This window comes from Leiobunum rupestre, chromosome 6 (assembly GCF_980474605.1).
Source record: "Leiobunum rupestre chromosome 6, qqLeiRupe1.1.hap1, whole genome shotgun sequence".
NCBI classification, from domain to species: Eukaryota; Metazoa; Arthropoda; class Arachnida; order Opiliones; family Sclerosomatidae; genus Leiobunum; species Leiobunum rupestre.
In genome coordinates, this window is record NC_143389.1 from 43,240,077 (window position 1) to 43,262,363 (window position 22,287).

The window sequence follows — 22,287 nt, forward strand, 5'->3', positions numbered from 1 at the left end:
CAACGAAACTGATAAAAATGTGGTGTAGTACGGTAATTAATGAAGATTGTAACATTGAAATTATAGGCGTGGGATAAATCGTTTAGTATAAAAGACGATTGAATCGAGACTAACTGCAACGATAGTTCGGACGGTTGGTCCAAGGAGCGATCTGAGAAGGAGCGAAAATCCGAAATAGTTCTCAAAGTGGCGGCTAGATGGCGTTAGCAGTCAACCGACCCTCGGGGAGTTCCTCCCGGTAGCGAGGATATTTTTTCTCTATCTCTCTCCCTTTACGTAACGTGAACGCGTAAGGAGATTCTATAGTGTATTCACCTTCTAGGCTTTCGCTCTGGTATTTTTTCTCTCTGTAGGAGCGAATAGCGTTCTCCTTTTTTTCCCGCCGTTTCCGATTATACCCAGCCTCTATCGAGGTTCGGGGCTGGCGAGACACTACTCTCCTGTTGAACGTGCCGCTGCTGCTGGTGGCCGCGCCGAGTGGGACTGCGTGACTTTGTCTTTTGGGTGCGCTGGAGCCGGTAACGCGCGCTTCTCCTCCGCTCTCTCTCAGCCCGGTACAGTCTCCAGTCAGTGTGCCGCTAGAGTGTCAGACACCGGCCCCAAAAATTATTCTTTTCCAATACCTCGTGCGCGAGACGTTACAAATTTCGCGCGGCTCGAAAAAGCGGAGTTTTATTTTCGCGAAAAGGAATCCAGAGACGGAAAATTTCTAATTTATATTTATTATATTTATAAAGCGCGTCGTTTAAGATGGGCCGAAAAGTTACGCTGATATTTTAACAATATTTTATCTTCGCAGTCGCGGACTTTTTACTATTTATTAAATTTATCTCTTTTTTTTTTGTTGAGAAGTTCGGCTCGTCGTTTTGTGTTGTTGTTTTTCCCGAGATTCGAATGCAGTTTCTCGTCTATTATCGAAAGGATGAAGGTCGAGATACGCGAACTAACTTCTAAAAATTGTCTAAAATGAATTCCAAGGAAAAGTCGACTTCGGAGATGTCGCGATTTTGAAAAATCGTTATATTTTTTTTGTAAAATATATTTTTCTGGCTACTGCCGCCGCCACCGACCCGCTGTTCCTGTCTTCGATGTATCTTCTATTTGCATCGCGTCGATAAACGAAAAAAGAGACGATTTCTCTTCGTAATATAAAAAAAATATATATCAAACGTTTTTTTTTTTCGGTTCGAATATTTTGTCAGTCGGTCGCTTTTGACGGTAGCATGTCGACGTTACGGAAATTAAGGTGAAGAAAGTGGAAAATATTTCTTATTCGTTTTTAGCGTTTCGGTTCGATTAGTATTGACAGTAAAGAAACCCGACGGCGACCGTTCGTCGTGGCGGGTTGTTTTTTGGTTCGGCCGGAATAAGTCGTTGACCAACACCACCACCACGTTCGACGGAACTTGGTGGGCGAGTGGGTGACCCCCGGGCGCCATGCTTGCGAGGTGGCGGAGGAGTCACCTTTGGACCGCCGCGATTTCGGCCCTTCTTCTCTGTTGGTCAGCCGCCTTCGGACGCGCCGGTGACCTCGTTTCGGACAGCTATTACGATAATTCTTCGGTTGTCGGCCATCACCCCGATTCGGCCGTGTCGGACAATCGTTCGACCACCTCCTCGAAGGCGGCCCGCTCTTTTTATTCGCTGGACAGTTTAGCCTCGGACAATGGTCACTCGGTGACGTCACATTCGTCATCGTTGACCCCTTCTTCTAAGGCAGAAGGAAAGGATTTACTACTATCTGGTCAGTTTCCGTTTTTTCTTTCTTTATTTCTTTTATTACGATTGCGAGCGTCAACCAGCGGCTATTTATGGGGTGTTACGTTGTTATTTTGTCCTGTATTGGTTGTAATTTGAGTTTTTCTGCGCGGTTTTCGTGTCAAAATGTACTTATTATGAAATATTGCCATTTTAGAATTGTTTTTTTGGGGAAGGGTGATAAATTAATTTCAATAACGTAGTATTTTGGTATTTTGGAATTACCTCCCTGCCATTCCGATTTCTTAAACCACTTAGTTCGGAAAGACATTATTGAATTTATAAATTTAAATTTATCCTCGAAATAAGTGATGGCTTCTCCCCATCTACGGTGCTAAATTTGCCGTTCAAAAATACCTTTTCATTTTTCTCCTTCGATGCAACCGGACAGCGTGTCTTATGGGGAGAGGTGTGTAATTGTATTACGCAGTCCACCCTGTGGTCCATATCAAAACACCCACCAAAAGTTTGATCTCTACTGTATTTTAACCGTAACATCACTACCAACTATCGAGTAGTAAAATATCGGGGTGGGAGGGGTAATGGTCAATTGAAAAGTATGTATATGTTCAAATCTAAACCCCCTGTGTCGGCGAAAAAGGCAATTATGATGTCAAATTTTAAGGGCTTTTAATTTGTAAAACTTTGGGCAAACCAGTACCGGTCGCTGTTCAAGATTTCGGTGCGTGCCACTAAACCCGCAACAGCTCTCTTTTATGTTATTGAGTTTATCCGGTTTCTCGGCTGATTTTCTGATTTGAACCAACGCAAACGGGGGGAAAGGAAATTTAAAAAATTCATTTTAACAAATTTCGGACCAGATAATTAAAAGCTCAGATTGACAATTTGTGGACTGGCTGGCAAAGTTCGCATTGAGCGAAGTGTAATTTATTTAAAGGACTCGTTCCATTGGTTTGGTAAAGATTTTATATTTATATTTCGTTGGTTAGTTGGCAGTTCTATTAAAGGCGGGACTAGCGTATTTTCTAAGGCGTAGGTTTAACCCACGGTTTACCTTTGTTCATGTATAAAGTGTGGACTTCGTGTATGTATGCAAATGCGCGTGAATAATCAGACATTTTAATTAAATTAGATTGTACTGTCAACTGATCTGTCAAAAAGGGTTACGTGCTTTTATTTGAGGTCTTTCATTAGATTTCGAAGAGTTTTATTGCTGGTGTTTCACGCTTGGGAAGGTGGTGGGGGATGACTGTCGCGTGGACTCGTCAATAAATTGTATTCGTATCGACGCTCCCGCTTTTGTTTTGCCTGATAAATGAAAGGTGTTAGAATAAGACTGTTTTGACACTTCATACATTTTATCTCTAGTTTCTGTTTCAAATAACATTGACTTTTGATTTTGAATCGCGCGAATATTTTCTACGTTATTATAATTTAGTTCCGGAAAATCTACTCATTACGCTTAGTCAAAGTTCCATTTTAAGGGGTTAATTCCTGAATAATCTCTCGGGGAGAACTTGGCGCGGCGAATCAAAGACTTCGCTCTTTTCGGTTTAAGTATGTGAAAAATTGCGGATAATTGAAGTCTGAATTTTGGTGGCAATCGGTGTGCTCTGGTTTTTTTTTTAAAGAAGAGGGGTTGAGAGAGAGAGAGAGAGAGAGAGAGAGAGAGAGAGAGAGAGAGAGAGAGAGAGAGAGAGAGAGAGAGAGAGAGAGAGAGAGGAGAACTTGTCTTTTGGCAAAAGCCGAAAAACTCACCCCTTTATTTTCCCTCCCTCCCTCCAGAGCTTACTCTGTCTTTATAAGCAAAGAAATTGAGATCGGCATCCCACTTTTAACATCTTTCCCTACTCTTCATCCCCCCCGTGTAATTCTTAAACCCCTCCTCGTGCAAACGTCTAATTAGCTTTTTTTCGCACCCTTTTCCCTCCCTTCCCCGCTATTTTATTCATTAGAAAAATTCGCGATGGAAAAAAAATCGCGCGCCACGTGTGCTCCTGCTTTAGGAGTTCTTGTATAAATGCGAACAGGCTTCCCCTGTTGAATCCAAGCCAAAGTCTGGCAAATTCGTCCCCGGCTTTTGAACCCTCGAATTTTCCCCTCCTCGCCGCCTTCAGAATCGAGTGCGCACGCGACTTTCGATTTCTATGCCATTTTAAATTTTAGTTACACCTAGAATACTCTCTATAGCTTTCGCTTTCTACCCCCCCCCCCCAACCTAGCAGGTCTGCCAGTTTGCTGTGCCAGCTGTAAACTAATCGAGACGAACTAGGTTCGCGCTGAAAAAAGAGGACTCTCTTAAAGGGAGTATGAAGGCTCAATGAAGTTAGGGGTGATAGGCGCTAATTACGTCAAAAACAAGCGTTATCGGACGATTTTTCCATTTAGTCGCTACTCCCTTTACTTTTATTAGTTCGTACGGTAGCTCGTTTTAAATACCTGCATTAAATACAGTTAAATATCCCAACACTGACAATGGTACAACTCTAATATTTTTCTTCATAGCTTTAACTCATTCGTTACTTTCTCGTAATTACATAATTTCAGCCCCCTTTTGGGAAATTTCACGGTTTCTACGGTGGGGGGGTACCGCTTGTAGAAGAACATTCACGAACTAATACGCGTAATTCCCGTTAGTGTATTTTTTTCACGTTGGATCCACCCAAGGAAGTGACCCTAAAAATTAAATGACAAAAAAAGTAGCGCCTTTAAAATAATGGCTTTGTAAAACGAAATAACGGTACTTTTTCTTTCACGCGATGCGTTGTTAAATAATATATTTTACGCGTAATTTTGTTCGAATAATTTATTTTTTTTAAATACCCCAGCTCTGTTGAATTAATTTTAAGAATTAATAATAATTTTAATACATAAATTTAAGCCATCTGCAAATTTAATTATCTAAAAACCATTACCACATTTTTACTTAGCGCCCTAAAGTATTTTTTCTACCTTTTTTAGTAAGTTTTATTCGGGTTATTCAACTCGATACAATGTCATTGTGATGTTTTATTTATAAAATCGACTAATGCTTTTAGGATTGTCAACCTTTTTTCCACTTAGCGTTAACTCAATCTCTTAACAAAAACTATAGTAAACGCCATGTTGAATTTTTTCAGTTAGAAGTAAATTTAAGGCTTAAAAATAATGTTGTATATTTCCTGTAAATATTTCTACTAAAAACCATTTCTTCAATAAATATAAATGTAATGCGATTTGGAGGGAATGATATTTAGATGTTAAAATTTTATAAAAAAAAGTTTCGTATTAAACAGTATTAAATAGTATTGTTTTGGGAAAAACTCCATATCCCACTTAATTGTATTTACCATGAAAATATTTAATTTGGCCATGGACAGTAAATTAAGAGGACAGGTTTTCGATACCCTTCCACAGTGCATTTGATTTCTCCCCGCGTATCAATCAGCTCGAGAGACTCCGAGGGAGTCTTGCAAGGTCGTTTGTACCACGTGATCTTAAAATTTCAAAATGGCAATCTAATGCGGTAGATATTGTTACGTAATTTTATATTTTAGTAATTTTTAATTTTGGTTTTTTAATTCAATAAAAACTATCAACTGATATTTAGTATATCATATTTAATCTTTAAAAACGTGAAAAAATACCTTTTGGCGTAAAAATGTACTTCGTGTTTATCTTTTTTCTTTTTTCGAACAGTATCGTCCACTCTTAGCGATTTTTTTAAAATAACCTTGGCCGACTCCCTTAGTGTGATTGGTTTACGGGGCTAAAAACCAGGCTTTTTACTGATCCTCTAAAATCTACTATCCATGATTTGGCAAAACAGTATTATTAAACGTAAAAGGTTTTACCAGGAAAATGTGATTTTTATTCCTTTCATAGGGTAAAACAAATTTTCGAATGGAGTATTTTTAATATATTTTATCAAATATTACCCGATAGTATTTACGTGCACGACCGGAATTATTTTAAGCTAAAAAGTAATGAAAACCAAATATCTGTATTTTACACTTTTGGCGTTATAAGGTTAGAGCATGGGAAATCTTAACGTATATCCATCCAAACTCAAATCTCAGTTATACTAGTTAAGAGAGAAAAATCCATTTAAAACGAATTAGATTTTAAATTGAAGTAGGTCACGGAGCAAAAACCAATTAAAATCAATGGGATGAAGCGAACTTTTTTAATTTCGCAAAAATGGGTGGAAAAATAACTATTTTATCTGTCCAAATGACACGTTTTAAGGAGGGAGGGGGTTAGGCGTACAAGCTTGGAATTGGAAGATATTTTTAATCCCTCGATTGCCTTCCTTTATTAATGCGCGAGCATAAGCCCGCCGAGTTTTTTTTTCGAATAGAGGTTAAGTTCCCGACGTTATGAATGGGAACGCGTAATCTTATACGGCGCTTCGTAGAGCTATCGAAGAGTTTCGAAATTCCCGTTGGAACTTGTACGGTTCTTCGCTTAAGCTCACTACGAATATGTATTCCAGAGAGAGAGAGAGAGAGAGTGAAAGTAGTGGCCTTGAAGCTAATACTCGTCTCGATAGACCGTCCTGGATAAGTAACTTCGCTTATTACTTTCGTAGGAAAAAATATATCCCAGACTCCGAATATATATATTTTTTTGCCTAGAAAGTTTTAGTCGGGTATAACTTTCATTTCTCCGCGAAAGAGCCACTATTTGAATTATTATTGAAGAAGGGACGACCAATGTAGACGTAAAAAATATATTGATGACATAATTACATAGCGGGAAGTTTCTTTCAGTATAGTCTTATAGTAATATAAGTTACTTAGCAGTTCGGAAGACTTTTGGATTGGTGGGTAAAGTTTACGATTATTTAAGTATTGGCAAAGGGTTGTTCGAGAGTACGGTTAGTACGCGTAGAAGGCATTTTATTAACTCCCTACCTACCACCCCCCTTTCTCGAACTCCTTAAGACACGTACTCTTTAGTCTCGAAGATTTGCCAAGTTTTTTTTCTCCCTAGTCTCTTCTGTAATTTAGTCGGCTCCCAAAGAAAAGAGGTTTTTCTTTCTTTGAATTAAGTAAAGTTTCGTCTACTACTTTTCGTATTTAAAGGGTTTAGGGACCCACGTCTTATATCAATTTCTAAATTTAGCCGCTCACCCTTCCTTCAGATTAGGGTAAAGAGATAATTGAAATTCCCCCTCCCTCCTCCTCCTAACGTTATTTTCTCCCCTTCGCTTACCTTTGCTTGTTTATACCCCCCGAATTCTTAATTAATGAGGCGTTGATTTTTTAATTTGTTTGGTGGACTTTTGACTTGGTTTTGGCTGGCCACTGGGGGCTTTGAATCTTTATTTAATACGTTGTCGACATCCTAAGGCCAAGCGCTCACTGCTCTTCGTAACGTTTCAGTCCTAGCCTCCACGAGCCTTTGCTTCGTAACGGAGACAATTCCTTGTGAAAGGCAGGACGGATACGAAACGGAGAACCAGTGGGCGCCTAGCCTAAGGTGGAGGCTTTCGTCATGTGGAAGTGGCGATTTGGTATCGTACGGTGATGTATTCTCATCTTAGTTTGATACGATTCCTTTTGTCCGCAATTTGATATTCTTATTCCTCCTCACTATGGATTTAGGAGATCACGGTTTATTTTTTTAAAGCATACCTTTATGATTTCTGACGTCATTCTGACGTAATTTGCATCGGTTGGATGCAATTTCAGGTGTATATTATGGAATTTTTAATATGATATTGTATGTTTAAACTATAAACTATAATAAACATATTTGTGGACTATTTTTAATTGGAACACTTCGAGGTTTGTTTGTGAGCAACTCTTCACGGAAGGCATGACACTTCTAACTGCAAGTTCAGCTTTTATCTTTTATCTGGGCGGCGTGTATACTACGAGGCCGTTGGCGGTTTTTACGATCTCATTTTAAACCGTAACGTGGAAATCTTATACACTGTGTAAATGACGCTATCAAACTCCGCCCAATTGATAAGTGGCTTCTTTTTTACACACAATCCTAAGGCATTTGTGGGTACTAAGATCACGGACCGTGTTGTCCGCCGCCGTCAACCGATAGAAAAAATCAGGTCCTCAATAGCCCAATATTTTATTTTGCCACTAGGGGGCCCACTAGTTGGCAATTTAACCCATTTAATAATTTAAGTAGATTTTCGACTTAAAATGTACATAACGTTTTAAAGGCAATAAAAGTCGCAAGATGGCTTGGGCCTAAGGTGGTGCCTTGGGTATTAGCCTAGCTGATTATTATTACTATTATTATTATTAATTAAGACCAACTTGTTTGAAAATTATATTTTTTGTTAGTATAAATCATTTCTGAACTACGTATTCGGTTGCATTAAGAAATTTTAAATTTAAGCGAAATTTCTGGCCAATTCGCGGGACTCAACATTCAACTTACGCACTATTGTGATGTTTGAATTTCGTACCAATTGATACAGGCGCCTTCTAACTCCAAAAACCGTTCGCGTTTCGCTACCTTATTTCCAAAACCAGGTAACTCGGAAAATTCAGTTTGTCTAAAAGTTAATTTAAATTACCGTATTCGCGTTTCGCTACCTTATTTCCAAAACCAGGTAACTTGGAAAATTCAATTTATATGAAATTCCTCTTTGGTTTATTAAGTACAAGATGATTGAAAATTAGTTCAAATTTAATATTTGAAATATATTGTTAATGCATCGGGGGATTGTGTGTATTTAAATGTCCGTGTCATCTTGTTCATTGATTTTTTTCCTTCGACTTTTAGCCATTTTCTTAGATCAGATTTCTCGTAGCATTCCCGACGCCTATATCAATCAACGGCCTCACACCCCCTCTTCCTTGTCGTACCCCCACCCCTCCTATTTGAATAATGTCAAACATTTATTTATTTATCCGCCGTATATAATTTAATTTCCCAAATTTGATAAGAACGAATTTTCAAATTCGCCTTATAAAAATCTCGGCTTTTTTTCTAATCTCATTTTCTGTCAAGTATTTTTTTCTTTTCTTACTCTCGATAGTAATATTTTAGCGTACGCTTTACCCCCGTACTCGGCCTTACCTGTACTGTCAAGGTTATCTGGGAGACGGGGGTAATCTAGAGCGCCTTTGAAAAGGTCTAGAATTACGTAGTGTTAGTAGTTCGACGTCACTCTGACTTTGTGATATAAAATATCTTTCCGGCTTTGCCGCTAGAATTTGAAAGCAGGCTGAAAGCGCGGTGGCACTGGCCACGGACGAAGGGTAGGGCCCGGTCCCACTACGCTCGCGATCAAAATGCTCTCGCTCTTTTCCTTTTTTCTCCTCTCCTCCCTCGAGAAGTTTCTTTTAAAATATTCAAAGTTGAGGCTAAGATAAAAACTTCAAAGTGATCGTGCATCCGTGAGCTACGCAATGTGTGTGTGTGCAGCTGCTCCAGGAATTACTGACTCTTATTTTGGGCACATTTTTTTTGTTGGGTCTCAAGGGGTTAATACCCAGGCTTGGTCTGTTTCGTAATTGTCAATAGAGACTATCTTCTCGCGTCTATATTTGGAGTGGGTAGTAGAATGGAATGTCGAGAGACTGGGAATAGTATTTTTACCTCGCGTGGCGTTTTACTCGTGGTTGTCTGATTTAAATTAATTTGATTTAAATTAAATTTCTTTAACGTATCATTGACTTAAATCATATTGTACTACAATGATGTTACGCAATTTTTTTAAATTCAAAACTAACCATATTGATAGTATTTGTAAAAATTAATTAATATTAAAAAACTTTCTTTGCTGATACGAGTAAAATATGGACAAATTTTCCGGAAAATGGCATTAAATTTTAAAAATCTACCAAATGAAAATTCGATTGAAAATATTTTTTATTTATATAAATTGACTCTGCTTCTTGCCAACTTCATCTTCGACCAAAAACTACCCTATGAATAAATTATATAAGTTTTTTTCTTCACTAACAGAGAAAAAAATTAAACTCACTTAAAATTCCGACAAAATATAAATAAAACATGTCGAGGCGTTAAAATATAAACCCTCTAATCAACATATCAACTCTCTACATCCACTCGCGTCCGCGTAATAATTATTAATACAGATTATGAATTTTTTTTCGTCTGTTACGACATTCTGTTTTTTCCGAGGGGGGGGGGGGATGTCGGAAGCCGTGTAAGTGTGTCTTCTATCGAACCTTTTCGGGGTGTGTGTGTGCAGTGCGCAGGAGGGAGGGAGGGCAAAGCGGAGGCTACAAAAAGAATCAGCAAGCCCTTTTAATACCAGTAATAATAAAAAAGAGTTAATATCGTCTAGAAAATATTTCCGTGTCTTTGGGTACGTACATTCCCCTAATTATACGCGAATGTCGCACAATGCCCCCTGGCGGATCTCGTTAAATAGTCCCCTCCCCCTATTTAATACCCCTACTTACTTTTTCTTTATTTTTTTTATCCTAACCGCAAGAAGGGAGCCAAATCTTTCTGATTCGCGGTATGGCACAACTTCGAAACGAATACGTCTGTGGCGATCGATGTAAATTTTATACGATAGTATTACGGGTTAGGTTTTTCGCGGTATATAAGGTACTTGGCGTTTTTTAACCATTTGAGTGGGTGTTTTTTTCACGTAAACGTATACGTTAATAATCTTTCGCTTAAACTTCAATTCGAAGCTTGTTTGAATTTTTCATTCCCTCCCCGGTTTTTTTTGCGCGATGACTTCTAAAAGTAGCGGTCTCTATTGGATAGGAAAGTCCCTCGGGAATGAATGATCCAATATTACGCTTTTTTTTAGGTATTTTTAAAATTCGGTTCTTTTGCCGCCGCCTATGGCGCTATTTGCTTTTTTTACGTAACGATTTCGGCGGCGAGCTGATAGTTTTAAACCAAAATTATTATAATTGTTCCGCGCAGACTTAACCGTGTACGGGTACCTTCGATTTAACTGTCTACTGAATTGTACGTTAGAAGTTTCCGGAGTTATGTAACGGCAGCCACCCCTCCCTCTCCGTTTTCACAATTTGCATAAAGTAACGTCCCCCCCCCCTTTTTATTTATATCGAAGGTAAATCCTCAGCTTCTTTTCTGTTCGGAAAAATGGGATTTGTTAAGATTTTTTGTAGAAACGAAAATGTTTTTCGATTGAAGCCCAGGGTTAAAATTTCTAAAAAATATATATATTTTTTGGTTTAGTCGGTTTTAGCTGGTGTCCCTTGAGCTCGTAAAGTGATAATTTAATAAATTTTAATGCGTATTTGAAGGTATTTCATCCCCGTGAGGGAAATGGCAGCGAAAAATTAATGTAACGTAAGTACATAAGACTCGGAAGAAGTGGAACTGTGGAAAATGCGGTAAATAGGGGAGAAAACTCAAGAAATCTAAATAACTTTCTTAGGGAAAATACGTATTTTTTCCATATAAAGAGGCAGTATAGACGAAACTGTTTATTATACGGAAATATTTCATAGGATATCTTTGTAATGTTAATATTTTGAGTTGGCTTTATACCTAGCTCACTAGACCAAATAAAATATTTAAATGACTTTTTTAATTTAATTCAAAAAATGAAATTTACCCATGTTTTTTAAACTAGAATAAACGCGACTATCCACGAATTTGTCGGAAAATGAAAAATCAAGACTAAATATTTACGTCTAGGCACCTCAGATATTACTATTTTTCCAAGGATCGAAAAATATACAACCTATCCACCGAAATGAAAATGTGGCAGTTTTGGCTATATATGATAGTTTACTCGAGAAGAAAAATTTATGATCATATCTTGAATTTAGATTTGTCTAATCTACAGAAAATAAGTAAAAACGGTTTTGGTGGAGGTCAGTGACTGCGACAGATTTAAAGCGTACCCGATGTGTTGATTCTTCGATTGGCGCGGTCTTATTTTTGGGGTGTCTTGGTAGAGAATTGTATCGGAATACGCTTTTTTTTTACTCGCGGCGGTGATGACTGGCTCCTCTTTTTTGGCGATACGTGTGTAGCCGCTGCAGTGGGTAAAGTGTGTTTGGGTGGTCTCCCGGCCGGGCCCCCAAAATATGGCATTCCTCGGCGTTCCGCTCTCCGTAATTCCAACGTTTTAACAGATGTATTAATTTCTTTCATTTCTATAACAAGACTTCATTAATTCGTATCATTTCGAGGGTTGCGGCGAAAGGAGGGCCGACATACTCCAAAGATGTACCGTATCGTGGGAAAAGAAAGTCTAGCCAATTCAAATCTATTTCGCGCAATCTGTTCTATCGTTACAATTTTTTCTTTATTATTACGTTTTGATCATAATTGTACGTGTAGCTTTTTTAATTGATTTGTACCATTGGTCGACTTTTTCCAATTATCGAGCCTAAATTAATATTTGAGTTTTTTCTTGTATTGAGTTGCGATCTTAGAAAGGTATACTATTTGATGGAATTTATGCAAATATATCAACGTATTGGCGGAGTTTCGAATTTGTCTAGTATAATTTGGTTATTATAAATGTACCCGCGACTTATCTAGGTCCGGATAAACGTCAACTGCGAATTTAAAATCATTTTGTTCTCCTAAAACTCTAAACCTTCGGTCGCAACTGAGTACAGTAGCTTTGCCTTTGCGATGAGGTTTTGAAGGTTTCTCGTACAGCGAAAGAGATTGGCGAAATACGCGGCGTACTCCTCGAAATCAACTTCGAAGAATCACCACCCGGCTTGAATTTCGTGTCGCTAGTCAACCTTGGCGGAAATTGGTGTGAGGCGTTTGACGGCAACGTGAGGGTGGGCCTTGCCCCTGCGTTTGACATTGACGGAACGTTTTGTTTGTTTCTCTAGCTAGTAAATAAAGAAACTTATCGAGAATTAAGGACGGGCGTATATGCAAACTTTCTCAAAACGCGTTGTTTTTCGGTGTTTGTCGTAGACGATTTATTTTATTTTCAATCCGATAATGTGACTGAGCCCTGACAAAAGAGAAGAAACGAAATGGTTTCATTCGGGAGTCGTAAAAACGTTTTCTCTTTCGATACTAGCTTTTGTTATTTTACTACTTCCTTATAACCCTTTATTTCGACGCTATTGTTTCCGACGGATACGATCCAATAAAGCGACTCCGGAAAATCAAACGTTATATACGCGACTTTTACGGCATTTTTCGTCCCACGTCCGGAGATAGTCAAGCCGCGATTGTTATGGTTCCGAAAGGGCATCCTATTGCCCGTAAAACAAACTGCCCATAACTTGATCGCGCCCTCGTAAAGAATCCCCCCGTCTCGTAAATATACAAAATACGGATTAGTCGTAATCTTTCGTACGTTTCAGCGGCTAATATTCGGATTTATTTATTCCATAATTTGAAATTGCTCGTAACGATAAAAGAGCCTCGACTTAATTGCCCTACAGTAAGTCAATAATCTTCATAAGGTATACGGATTATGGTTTTTTTTTCTAGGAACCTTTTGATCGCGATCTAGAAAATGAAGTAGAGCCATGAGCCAATACGGCGACAAATTGGACAAGGTTTTCGGAGTCACTTAGCGGATATTAACTTCTTCGAGGCAGACTCTTTTCGCGGTACAATACGTATAGAAGAGACGATATAAAAGAGAAATTGTCCGCTGCGGGGAAGGATGGATTCCAATACCGAGCTGCCATTTATCGATGACTTATCGTTCTCTTTTATTCTTTACGGTAAACTTTCTATTAGAACGCGAGGGTCCATCGATACTATCGTCTAATAAGAGCGGCGCGTAAACTTTACCCTGAATGTCCCTCTTAACTAAAGTGACAGGACAGCCGACAAAACCTGACGTCTAGTTGAGCCTGCTAAAAATACAAAAGCGCCAGAGAAAAATAATTTTTTCTTCCGCGCGACACATTCTTGGATAGAGAGAAAAATATATCGAATCATTTTCGTCAATCTCTCGCCTATTATAGATAAACTAGTTTTGGTGGCGGAATAGTTTCCTTTTTATATAAACAGCCGTATTGGGAAGGAATAAAAGGGGGTTAGTGAAAAGAGGGGGGCGGAAGGCGAGTTGAAAACTTGTCGTTTATCGAAAATTTCGTAAATCGAAATCGATCCCTTTTTCGTAATTTTTTCTGCCTTTTTCTCTCTCTCCAAAACTTGGGCTTTTACGTCTTTTTTCCCTTGATAGAGCTTTTCAAGTTTACCATCCACTACTTCTCCCTCTCACGCTGTTAAACGGCGATTTTTTTCCCTCAAGTTGTTGCCCTTCGTATTTTTATTTCCATTAAAAGGGAATCGATTTCTTTTATCTTGGATTTTCTCAAATTCCCGCTACCGTCCTTACCTTACTTACCCGCGTTGATTTCCACAATTTCTGCGAATATACTTGACTGTCTTGAATATATTACTAATTTCATAAATCCATCCGTTTCGTTTGTCATTATTGGTGGATTACGCTTTGAAGTAATAAGGCTGGCATTGGATAATTTTAAATTGGGAAAAATGGAACTTATCATTCTCCCCTCTCTCAAAAAGTACCAGTTTTTTCTCGTTTATTAAGGAAACGGGCGCTGTTATGAACGAAATTAATGAATTTGGAAATTAGTTTGGAAGTTAATTATATCATGATTATATCGTTATTTGAAAAATGGATGATCTTGAATTGCTTTTTAGTCCGTATAAATTTAAACGTATACTGGGGGTATTAAATTTATAATATCTGATTTTTTTATTGTTTAGAAAGTTTTTTACTTCAGACTCTCTGAGAATGAAATGCGCAGAGTTGTTTTTTAAGACGATGATATTTTGTTTGGAAAAAAAATTAAATTTTAGTTATTGGATTTTCATTAATTTTTATTTTTATAGTAATTAATTTTTATTTTTATAGTAATTAATTTTTATTTTGATAGTAATTAATTTTTATTTTGATAGTAATTAAAGTTTATTTTTATAGTAATTAAATTTTATTTTTATAGTAATTAAATTTTATTTTTATAGTAATTAAATTTTATTTTTATAGTAATTAATTTTTATTTTTATAGTAATTAATTTTTATTTTTATAGTAATTAATTTTTATTTTTATAGTAATTAATTTTTATTTTTATAGTAATTAATTTTTATTTTTATAGTAATTAATTTTTATTTTTATAGTAATTAATTTTTATTTTTATAGTAATTAATTTTTATTTTTATAGTAATTAATTTTTATTTTTATAGTAATTAATTTTTATTTTTATAGTAATTAATTTTTACACATTTTATAAAAAAATTCCTTGGCGAATTATCAATTGGCAATGAAATTTAAATTAATCATAATTAATTTTAATTATTAGTTGTAATTTAGTTTGCCTATAATAGGAACTAATACAGAAACAACTTTTGTGTACCTTTTCATAAATACATTGAAGTATAATAGAAAAATTAAATAGTATGTTTAGAATTATACGGACCGTTGTAGTTAACGAGGTATTAAAGTTTAATTTTTTTTTAAATGTATTCTCGTTGAAACCCCAGTACATATTACCGAGCAATTATCGATTGGAGGTCGATTGTTCGGATATATGTTATTATTATTATAATCTGTTCAAATTATCGGCTCTCTATAATTTGTTAAAATTATATCTAGCGGGGTTTTTCCCTTTGATCCATTCCACACGCTCTCGTTCGTCCCGAGCCTAGCTCTCTTATGATCGATTCCCCTGAATTGCGAGCGCTACTCGAGACGATTTCCTTCCCCGTTTTCCCCCTTCCTGTTTTTAAATGTCGATTTCCTGGCCATTGAAGAAGAGCCGCGTGAGATATTTCAATTCGTACACTCATTTCTAGCGTTGTTAAATCAAAACCATTTTCTTTCGCGTCCTGATTTTCTTACGCGCGCTAATCGCGCGATTCTACTTGTCCCAATATGTCGCATTATATAAATTTTTTTGTAAAAACTCCTTTAGTCGTTTTTGAAAGGCGATTCACAACCCCTCCGCACGATATGCTCCGGGCTGACAACGTCATTGGAAACAGCACTCGGAGAATTGTACAGGCGTCGGGGTTTTTCTTCGATATCGCAATACATTCGTTGTAAAAGAAATAACCGACTTTACACAGTTTTATTTTAAAAACACTACATGTTTCGACGTGCTCTCACGTCGTCGTCAGGTGCTTGACTGATTTTTCACAATCGGGTTACAAACATAACATGGTGTCGCGTGGTAGGTTTTTAAAATTCTAAACATTTTGGATAATTTTTTGCGATTTATTTATTTATTTATTACTAAATCATGTTTCTTACGTTTCTCAATCTCTAATAGTTCGCGTATGTCTAGTTCAGTAGGGAAAATGATTTCCGCCAATAATTTTACACTTTCAAAATTGTAGCTACCCCCACGCGTTTTCTTATAAGATACAATCTGCTCGTGTTCAATTACCCTGTATTTGAGGCTTCTCCGACCTTCTCTTTGTTTGTCCACGGCCAACTTTGATCACGCGCTGTTCGCGCTACTACGGCCAACACATTCGTCGAAATTCCGCGAGCAAGGATTTTCCCCCTATAAACTGTACTATAATGTGTAGGAGTTCAGCGCCACGCTCGGTGGTTATATTGTCCCCAATGTAAAAACTATACTAAAAATAATAATCCGCTAGGGGCGCTGACGTCATACACATCTTTTGCTCATAGGTTAACGCAGGAACGTCAACGAATGAGATGGCCGCTGTAGCGCGAGAGATGCGCGAGAAATCAAAGTTGGCCGTGGTTTGTCCAACATAAGACATTGGAAACGAATAGTTGATTTTATAAAATAAAAAGTGGTCCTGCCCAACTTGTTAAAATGTTGCTCATACGTCACAAGACCCAGCTTTATTAGTGTATTCCTCACACGAGCGATTTGCAAGCGCGCTAGAAAAACCAATATTTCTTTGGCGACTGTAGCGCGCGCTCGTAGGCTTGTCAAAGTAAGAGACTGTGACGTAAGAGCAACATTTCAACAAGAAGGCCACGTTAGTTTATAAAAAGAACTATTGCACTCAATTTCATAGATTCCGCTCTATTGATACGACGCTAGTTTGTCTTTGCGGGATGGTAAAAACTTGTGACTTTGTTGACGGCCTTGAAGATTGGTACGAAACCAAAATTCAAAAAAATGATCCCCGATTTTTTGTGCTAGGGGCAGTACGGTTTTGTATCATTGAGCGCTAATTTGCTGTTTCCAAACTTATCAGTTAGTCCATTTTTATTAGTTGGATCAGCTCCTTTTATGAAATTCAACTCGTCGTTCAAAAGAGCTTCATTGCTGCAAATTTCAAGAGCTCAAAAGAGCGGAATCTATGAAATTGAGTGCAATTCGTGTTCAATGTGCTTTGTTGGACAAACTAAGAGAAGCCTCAAATACAGGGTAATTGAACACGAGGCAGATGTCCGCCTAAGAAGAAATAACAAAGCCATTGTATCTCATAAGAAAACGTGTGCGGTTAACTACAATTTTGAAAATGTAAAATTGTTGGCGGAAATCATTTTCCCTGTTGAACTAGACATACAAGAATCGTTAGAGATTGAGAAACGTAAAAACACAAGTAATAAATTCGTTTATCCCAAAAAACTATCAAATGTTTAGAATTTAAAAAACCTACCACGTGACACGGTGGAATTTTTTGAAACCCGATTGTGAAAAATCAGTCGAGCACCTGTCGACGTGAGCGCACGTCGAAACATGCAGTGTTTTTGAAATAAAACTTATTGTGTAAAAGTCGGTTGTTTCTTTTATAACGTATCATATGCGCCAGAAAAAACTAATTATTAATAAATTTTATATCTCTACGTGGATGACTCATAGCTTCTCCACGTGGTCGGCATTACGTTCGCTTCTCAAGAGCGAGTAAGCCTAAATTTTAAGTTATATGATGATGTCTGATCAGATATTTTTAATGTTTAATTCTCCATTTGTTATTCACCATAAGCTAATTTATTTCTAAAGACTTTTAGGATTAATGATATTACTTCGAATACTCTTTTCAATGATTATTTGTTCTTTCTAGATAAAGATCTAAATGGTCGGACTAAGGAGGACCAGGACTACAAACGCCAACGAAAACGTTCCCGTTCTGCCAGTAGTCGTCGCCAGACTGTGTATCCAGTCCTGGTTCGAAATGTTTCCTCTACGTGGAACAATATCACGAGCGGTGGCGGAGGACACGACCCGTTCAGCTGGGTGCCGTCGTACCCCGGAAGGAGGCAATCTCAGATTCCGGAAGTGCCGTTGTCCTCGATTCGCTTCTACAGCATCGCCGCCTTCCACCAGACATTCCTTCTACGCCTACACCCGGACTCTCGCTTCTTGTCGCCCAACTTCAAGGGCGACCCCCATTCGGACATCAACTCGACCGTCGCTGCCCATGACGACGAGGAGGGCGTCAAGGACTTTCTAGAGGGACCCAGAAATTGCTTCTACGTCGGGATGGTCGTCGGCGATTTCGAATCTCACGCCTCACTCAGTGTCTGCCATGGACTGGTGAGTCTTGTTGAACTATTTCGTTTAGTATTTGTACTTTTTTTTGTCGTTGTCTCGTCAAGAATTTTGGAAATTTTTATTCGTGACTAGGGAATAATAAACGTATACATTTTGGAATGTCTAAAAATGCATCGGCACAGTGCAGAGAAATGGGCGGGTCCTAATCTACGTCCGATGTAAGAAATTGCGCGTATGTTCAAATTCATTGGATGGCCGCCGTCGTGATATAAAATCTCTGCAATAAACTACGCCCGTTTTTACGATAATATCTTCCTTCCAAGTGTATACGCGTATAATTTCCTGTTTGTACTATTTTGGTTATTTTTTGTCGTATACCATATTGAAACACCGTGACTGTTGCGGTAAAAAATCTAATACGAACAGAACTGTAACCCCTTTTCGGAGCAAACACGCTGAAATCCCCTCAGGGTTCAAAGAAGGTCACTCTAAAGTATACATCCATTCACCGAATGTATAACTAAGTATCATAAGCGTAATAGCCGCCGATATAAACACTTCAGGCAATGATGGAATAGGCATAAGTGCTCGTCACTTATCAATCACGCGATCAGGGCCCTTTGATCGGTTATTCGTTGCGCGCGGTACGGCTTAAGATCGATAACCAGTTGAAACAAATTACGGGCTCCAAATGGGAAATAAATTGAAATTGAGTACGTTTGGGCCCTACACCGCGGTCGTGTAAGAGGTTAAGTGGCCCGGCCTTCCACTTATACAGAAACCGTAAATATCCAGCCCATTTGCTTAAAGTACTTTTCCATTCGAGAATAGGGATCTATATTAACGAGACCGAAAATATGGAAACCCTCGTTGGTAGATACGTCGCGTCTTCGGAAAGGCTACCGCGCCCTATGATGGATGAAGTCGTGGCGTGTGTGACGTCCATTTTTGGTACCCTTTTTATTTCGGCCCTGGACTCACTAGCGCGACCGCCAGCCCCCGATACTTGCCCGCAATCTTTTCCTATAATACAGCTCCGATATATGAATTATTCCCGAAAGTATAGGCCGATACTGGCTCTTCCGAAGAAACCTTCTTGGATCGAGCGCCCATAGTATGCGCGATCATTCCCGACCGTTGTAGCGACTCCAAATTGAATCAACCAACTCAATTTTCCACCAACGCCACGGGATGAAAGGACGCTTTGGTTTGTTTGATCTTGGATTAATAATAGTAGTTCCTACCTGGATATATCACTTGTAGAAAACCTGACCAGCAAATGGCTTTGGCGATAGTAGCGCCGCTTCGGCGAAGTTAACGGAGAATTTCCGAAACTCCCGTAACACGTAGCCTTCTACAAGGCAGAACCCGTAACAAACACTTTGCAAACGCACGCGGAAAGCTATAGTGATATATTCAGGTAGGAACTACTATTATTTATCCAAGGTTTGATTGGAATTATCAATTTCCCGACAATTATCTAATTTATTTGACTATTATTTTTTCGTCTAGACGCGGCGCGCGGACTCGAATGTTAAGAGCGTCTCGAGACGTGACGTCTTTTAAATCTAACGGACATCGGCAGAAACTTTACCCCGTTACTCGGTGAAACTTCGGCTTCGTCCGTTTTAAGACTGTTACGAATTTTACTCCCGATAAAACGAGGTCGTATACGGGAATTTTAGAAGAAAGTAATAGTAGAAATAAAAAGTTTTTTTCTTTTTGAGTGATGCACCCTCGCTCCTCGTAACCCCGGCCCGCTTTTAAAAGTTCTTTCGATATTAAACCCCCCTTATTTTGGCTGGTTCCTTTTCCATTGACGGGTTTTGGCTCGATCCGCCACTTTTTTTGGATGTTAGTGGGTGCTTTTTTTATTCCCGTGGAGGGGATTCTTGTTTCGATAAAAGCCTTAAGAGGCGGCCGCCTCCGAATAAAATGTTGCTTCCTTGTTACCAATTTCTATAAGCTTTTCGTCTCGTTGTTTTCGTCTCTTGCGCCGTCCGCTTCGTGATTTGTAGCCAATGTGTTCGCTACACTTGACCTACTGTTAATTTTTTGCCGCTTCTATTGTATAACTAGGCCGTAGCAGCCAGTCGTTAAGAGTTATAAGAGAAATACGCTTGATGTTTGGCCCAACTTTATTTTATTTTTCTCCCCACTTTTTCTCAATATCTACTCGCAGCCATACGGCTTCGGTATTGGATCATTAAATTCGCCGAGTTTTCCCGCGGAATATGTTTTATCTTGGTTTTTGGCCGTAAAAAGGAAATGACTGTACGCCCCTGTAGCGTTGTTCTCTCGCGGGAAAATATCAGAGTTCGCAGTTCGAACTCGCTAAGAGCCGAAATGTTTCCTTAGATATTTTTCCATTGTTGAGATATTTTCCTTCAATCCTGACAGAAATTCAATTGTTAGCTATTCTTATTCAATTTGGGGTTCGTTTATAAATAATACCCGAGATTTATCAAATTTTATTTGGGGGGAAAAATATATCAGATTTTCGAATTACGTTTTTATCAAAGAAAAATTCTATTCTAAGCGTGCTTTGGCCGAAATTAAGAAAATGAGATTTGGGAAATGGAACGATTGGATAAGGCCCGTAGAAAATTCTTGGAGAATGATTGATTTTTTTTTAAATGTGTTAAAACTCAAATGAGTCATTCTTTTGGCGAACCGACTAGTTTAAAGGGAATGTAACCTTTAATATGCATGAAACCCCCCCCCCCCCCCACAGGGTTCCAATATTGTCCGCTCCCTCGTATGCCTTTGACATTAGTGGTTGGCCGCGAAGTTAATTACTAAAATTGCGGGACTTTTCAATACAGGTTAATTTCTTTTGATTGCTAGAAATCTATCTTTAACATGCCGCAATTGAATGGAAAGACTTTTAGCCGTAGCCATAATCAATAAACGTCAGCGAATCGTCCCTTGTCTTTGAGCTTAGAACTCTGGGGATTCTCCTATATAGGTAAGAGATACGGAGCGGTTTTCCGGTTTTGGGGGGAATATTCTTCGATTATCTCGGAGACTTTTCACTTTTGACGTATCGATGTCTTCGGACGTGAAAGAATAGGAGAGGAAAATAAGGATTTCTCGTTATCCGTTGTTTCTTAGGCTCTTTGATTTCTGGTTTTGAGCCGGTCCCTCTTTCCCTCCTCCGATGGTGGTGCGTCTGAAGCCCTAAATATCAACCCCCCCCCCCCCCCAGCCTCTCGGTTCGACGTTGGTTCCCTTTCCAGAAGAGAGATGCTTTCGAAGCTTTTGGGGATTTCAAAAAATACCAGAAAAGAGCAAAAAGGGTTAAATAAGAAATCCTAAATCCCCCAGCAGACACGTTCCCCTTCGGAAACGAATGACCCAGATTTAGATATTTGCGCTCTGCCGCCGATTCGAGAGAAAAATATATTCGCAGCGCACTATTGTACGGATTCCATTTTCCATATGATTTATTATTAAAAAAGCGAAGGCAAACGAGGCTGAATTCAAAAGTTATACTTTCTATTTACACGGTTGTTTTTTTATTCTTTTCAAAGCTCGCATTCTTAACTAAGAGTCTGTTAAAGCTTTCTGCTTGTAATGATGTATAAATATTTGATATTTTTCATTGTCGGGTCTTAGATTTCAAAAGGGGCTCTACACTTCATCCTTGTAAACGAATTCATTTTTTTAAATTTTTATTAAACTAAGATCCCCACTTGAAATGTTACAATTTTGATCGCTTTTACTGGATTTTTGAATGCACTTTTACTGTTGGAATTTTCAAGAGGTTTTGCCTTATTAATCATTTTTCACCGGTCGTTTCTTCCGACAATTCAACGGATTCAACGTGCTACGAAAATGGCTGATTAAAAATTCTACCGATCAAAATATGATCATATTGCAATTTTAATATTTATTAAATTTCTCATCAAAATATGATCTAGTATTACTTGGTCAAATACAGTGGTTGATTTTATTTTTTTCTAAAAATCTAAATAGATTTATTTTATTTTCGTATTTTTATAAATTTTATTTTATTCGTATTTTTATTAATTTTATTTTATTCGTATTCTTATTAATTTTTATTCGTATTCTTATTAATTTTTATTCGTATTCTTATTAATTTTTATTCGTATTTTTATTAATTTTATTTTATTCGTATTCTTATAAATTTTATTTTATTCGTATTCTTATAAATTTTATTTTATTCGTATTCTTATTAAT

At 37.9% G+C, this 22,287-nt stretch overlaps 1 protein-coding gene across 4 annotated transcripts in view; it reads left to right on the forward strand.

The window, feature by feature from the left end:
• The first annotated feature begins 489 nt into the window (after positions 1-489).
• LOC149941078 (A disintegrin and metalloproteinase with thrombospondin motifs 20-like) overlaps positions 490-22,287 on the forward strand; it is a 153,979-nt gene continuing 132,181 nt past the window's right edge. For 3 of the 4 annotated variants that reach the window (XM_090180208.1, XM_090180209.1, XM_090180210.1), the window contains exons 1-2: positions 490-1,744; positions 17,654-18,126. In XM_090180208.1, the coding sequence (XP_090036334.1) occupies positions 1,438-1,744; positions 17,654-18,126 (780 nt within the window). In that variant the 5' untranslated portion in view covers positions 490-1,437. The remainder of the gene's footprint in view (positions 1,745-17,653; positions 18,127-22,287) is intronic. The other variant, XM_090180211.1, reaches the window with a different exon arrangement.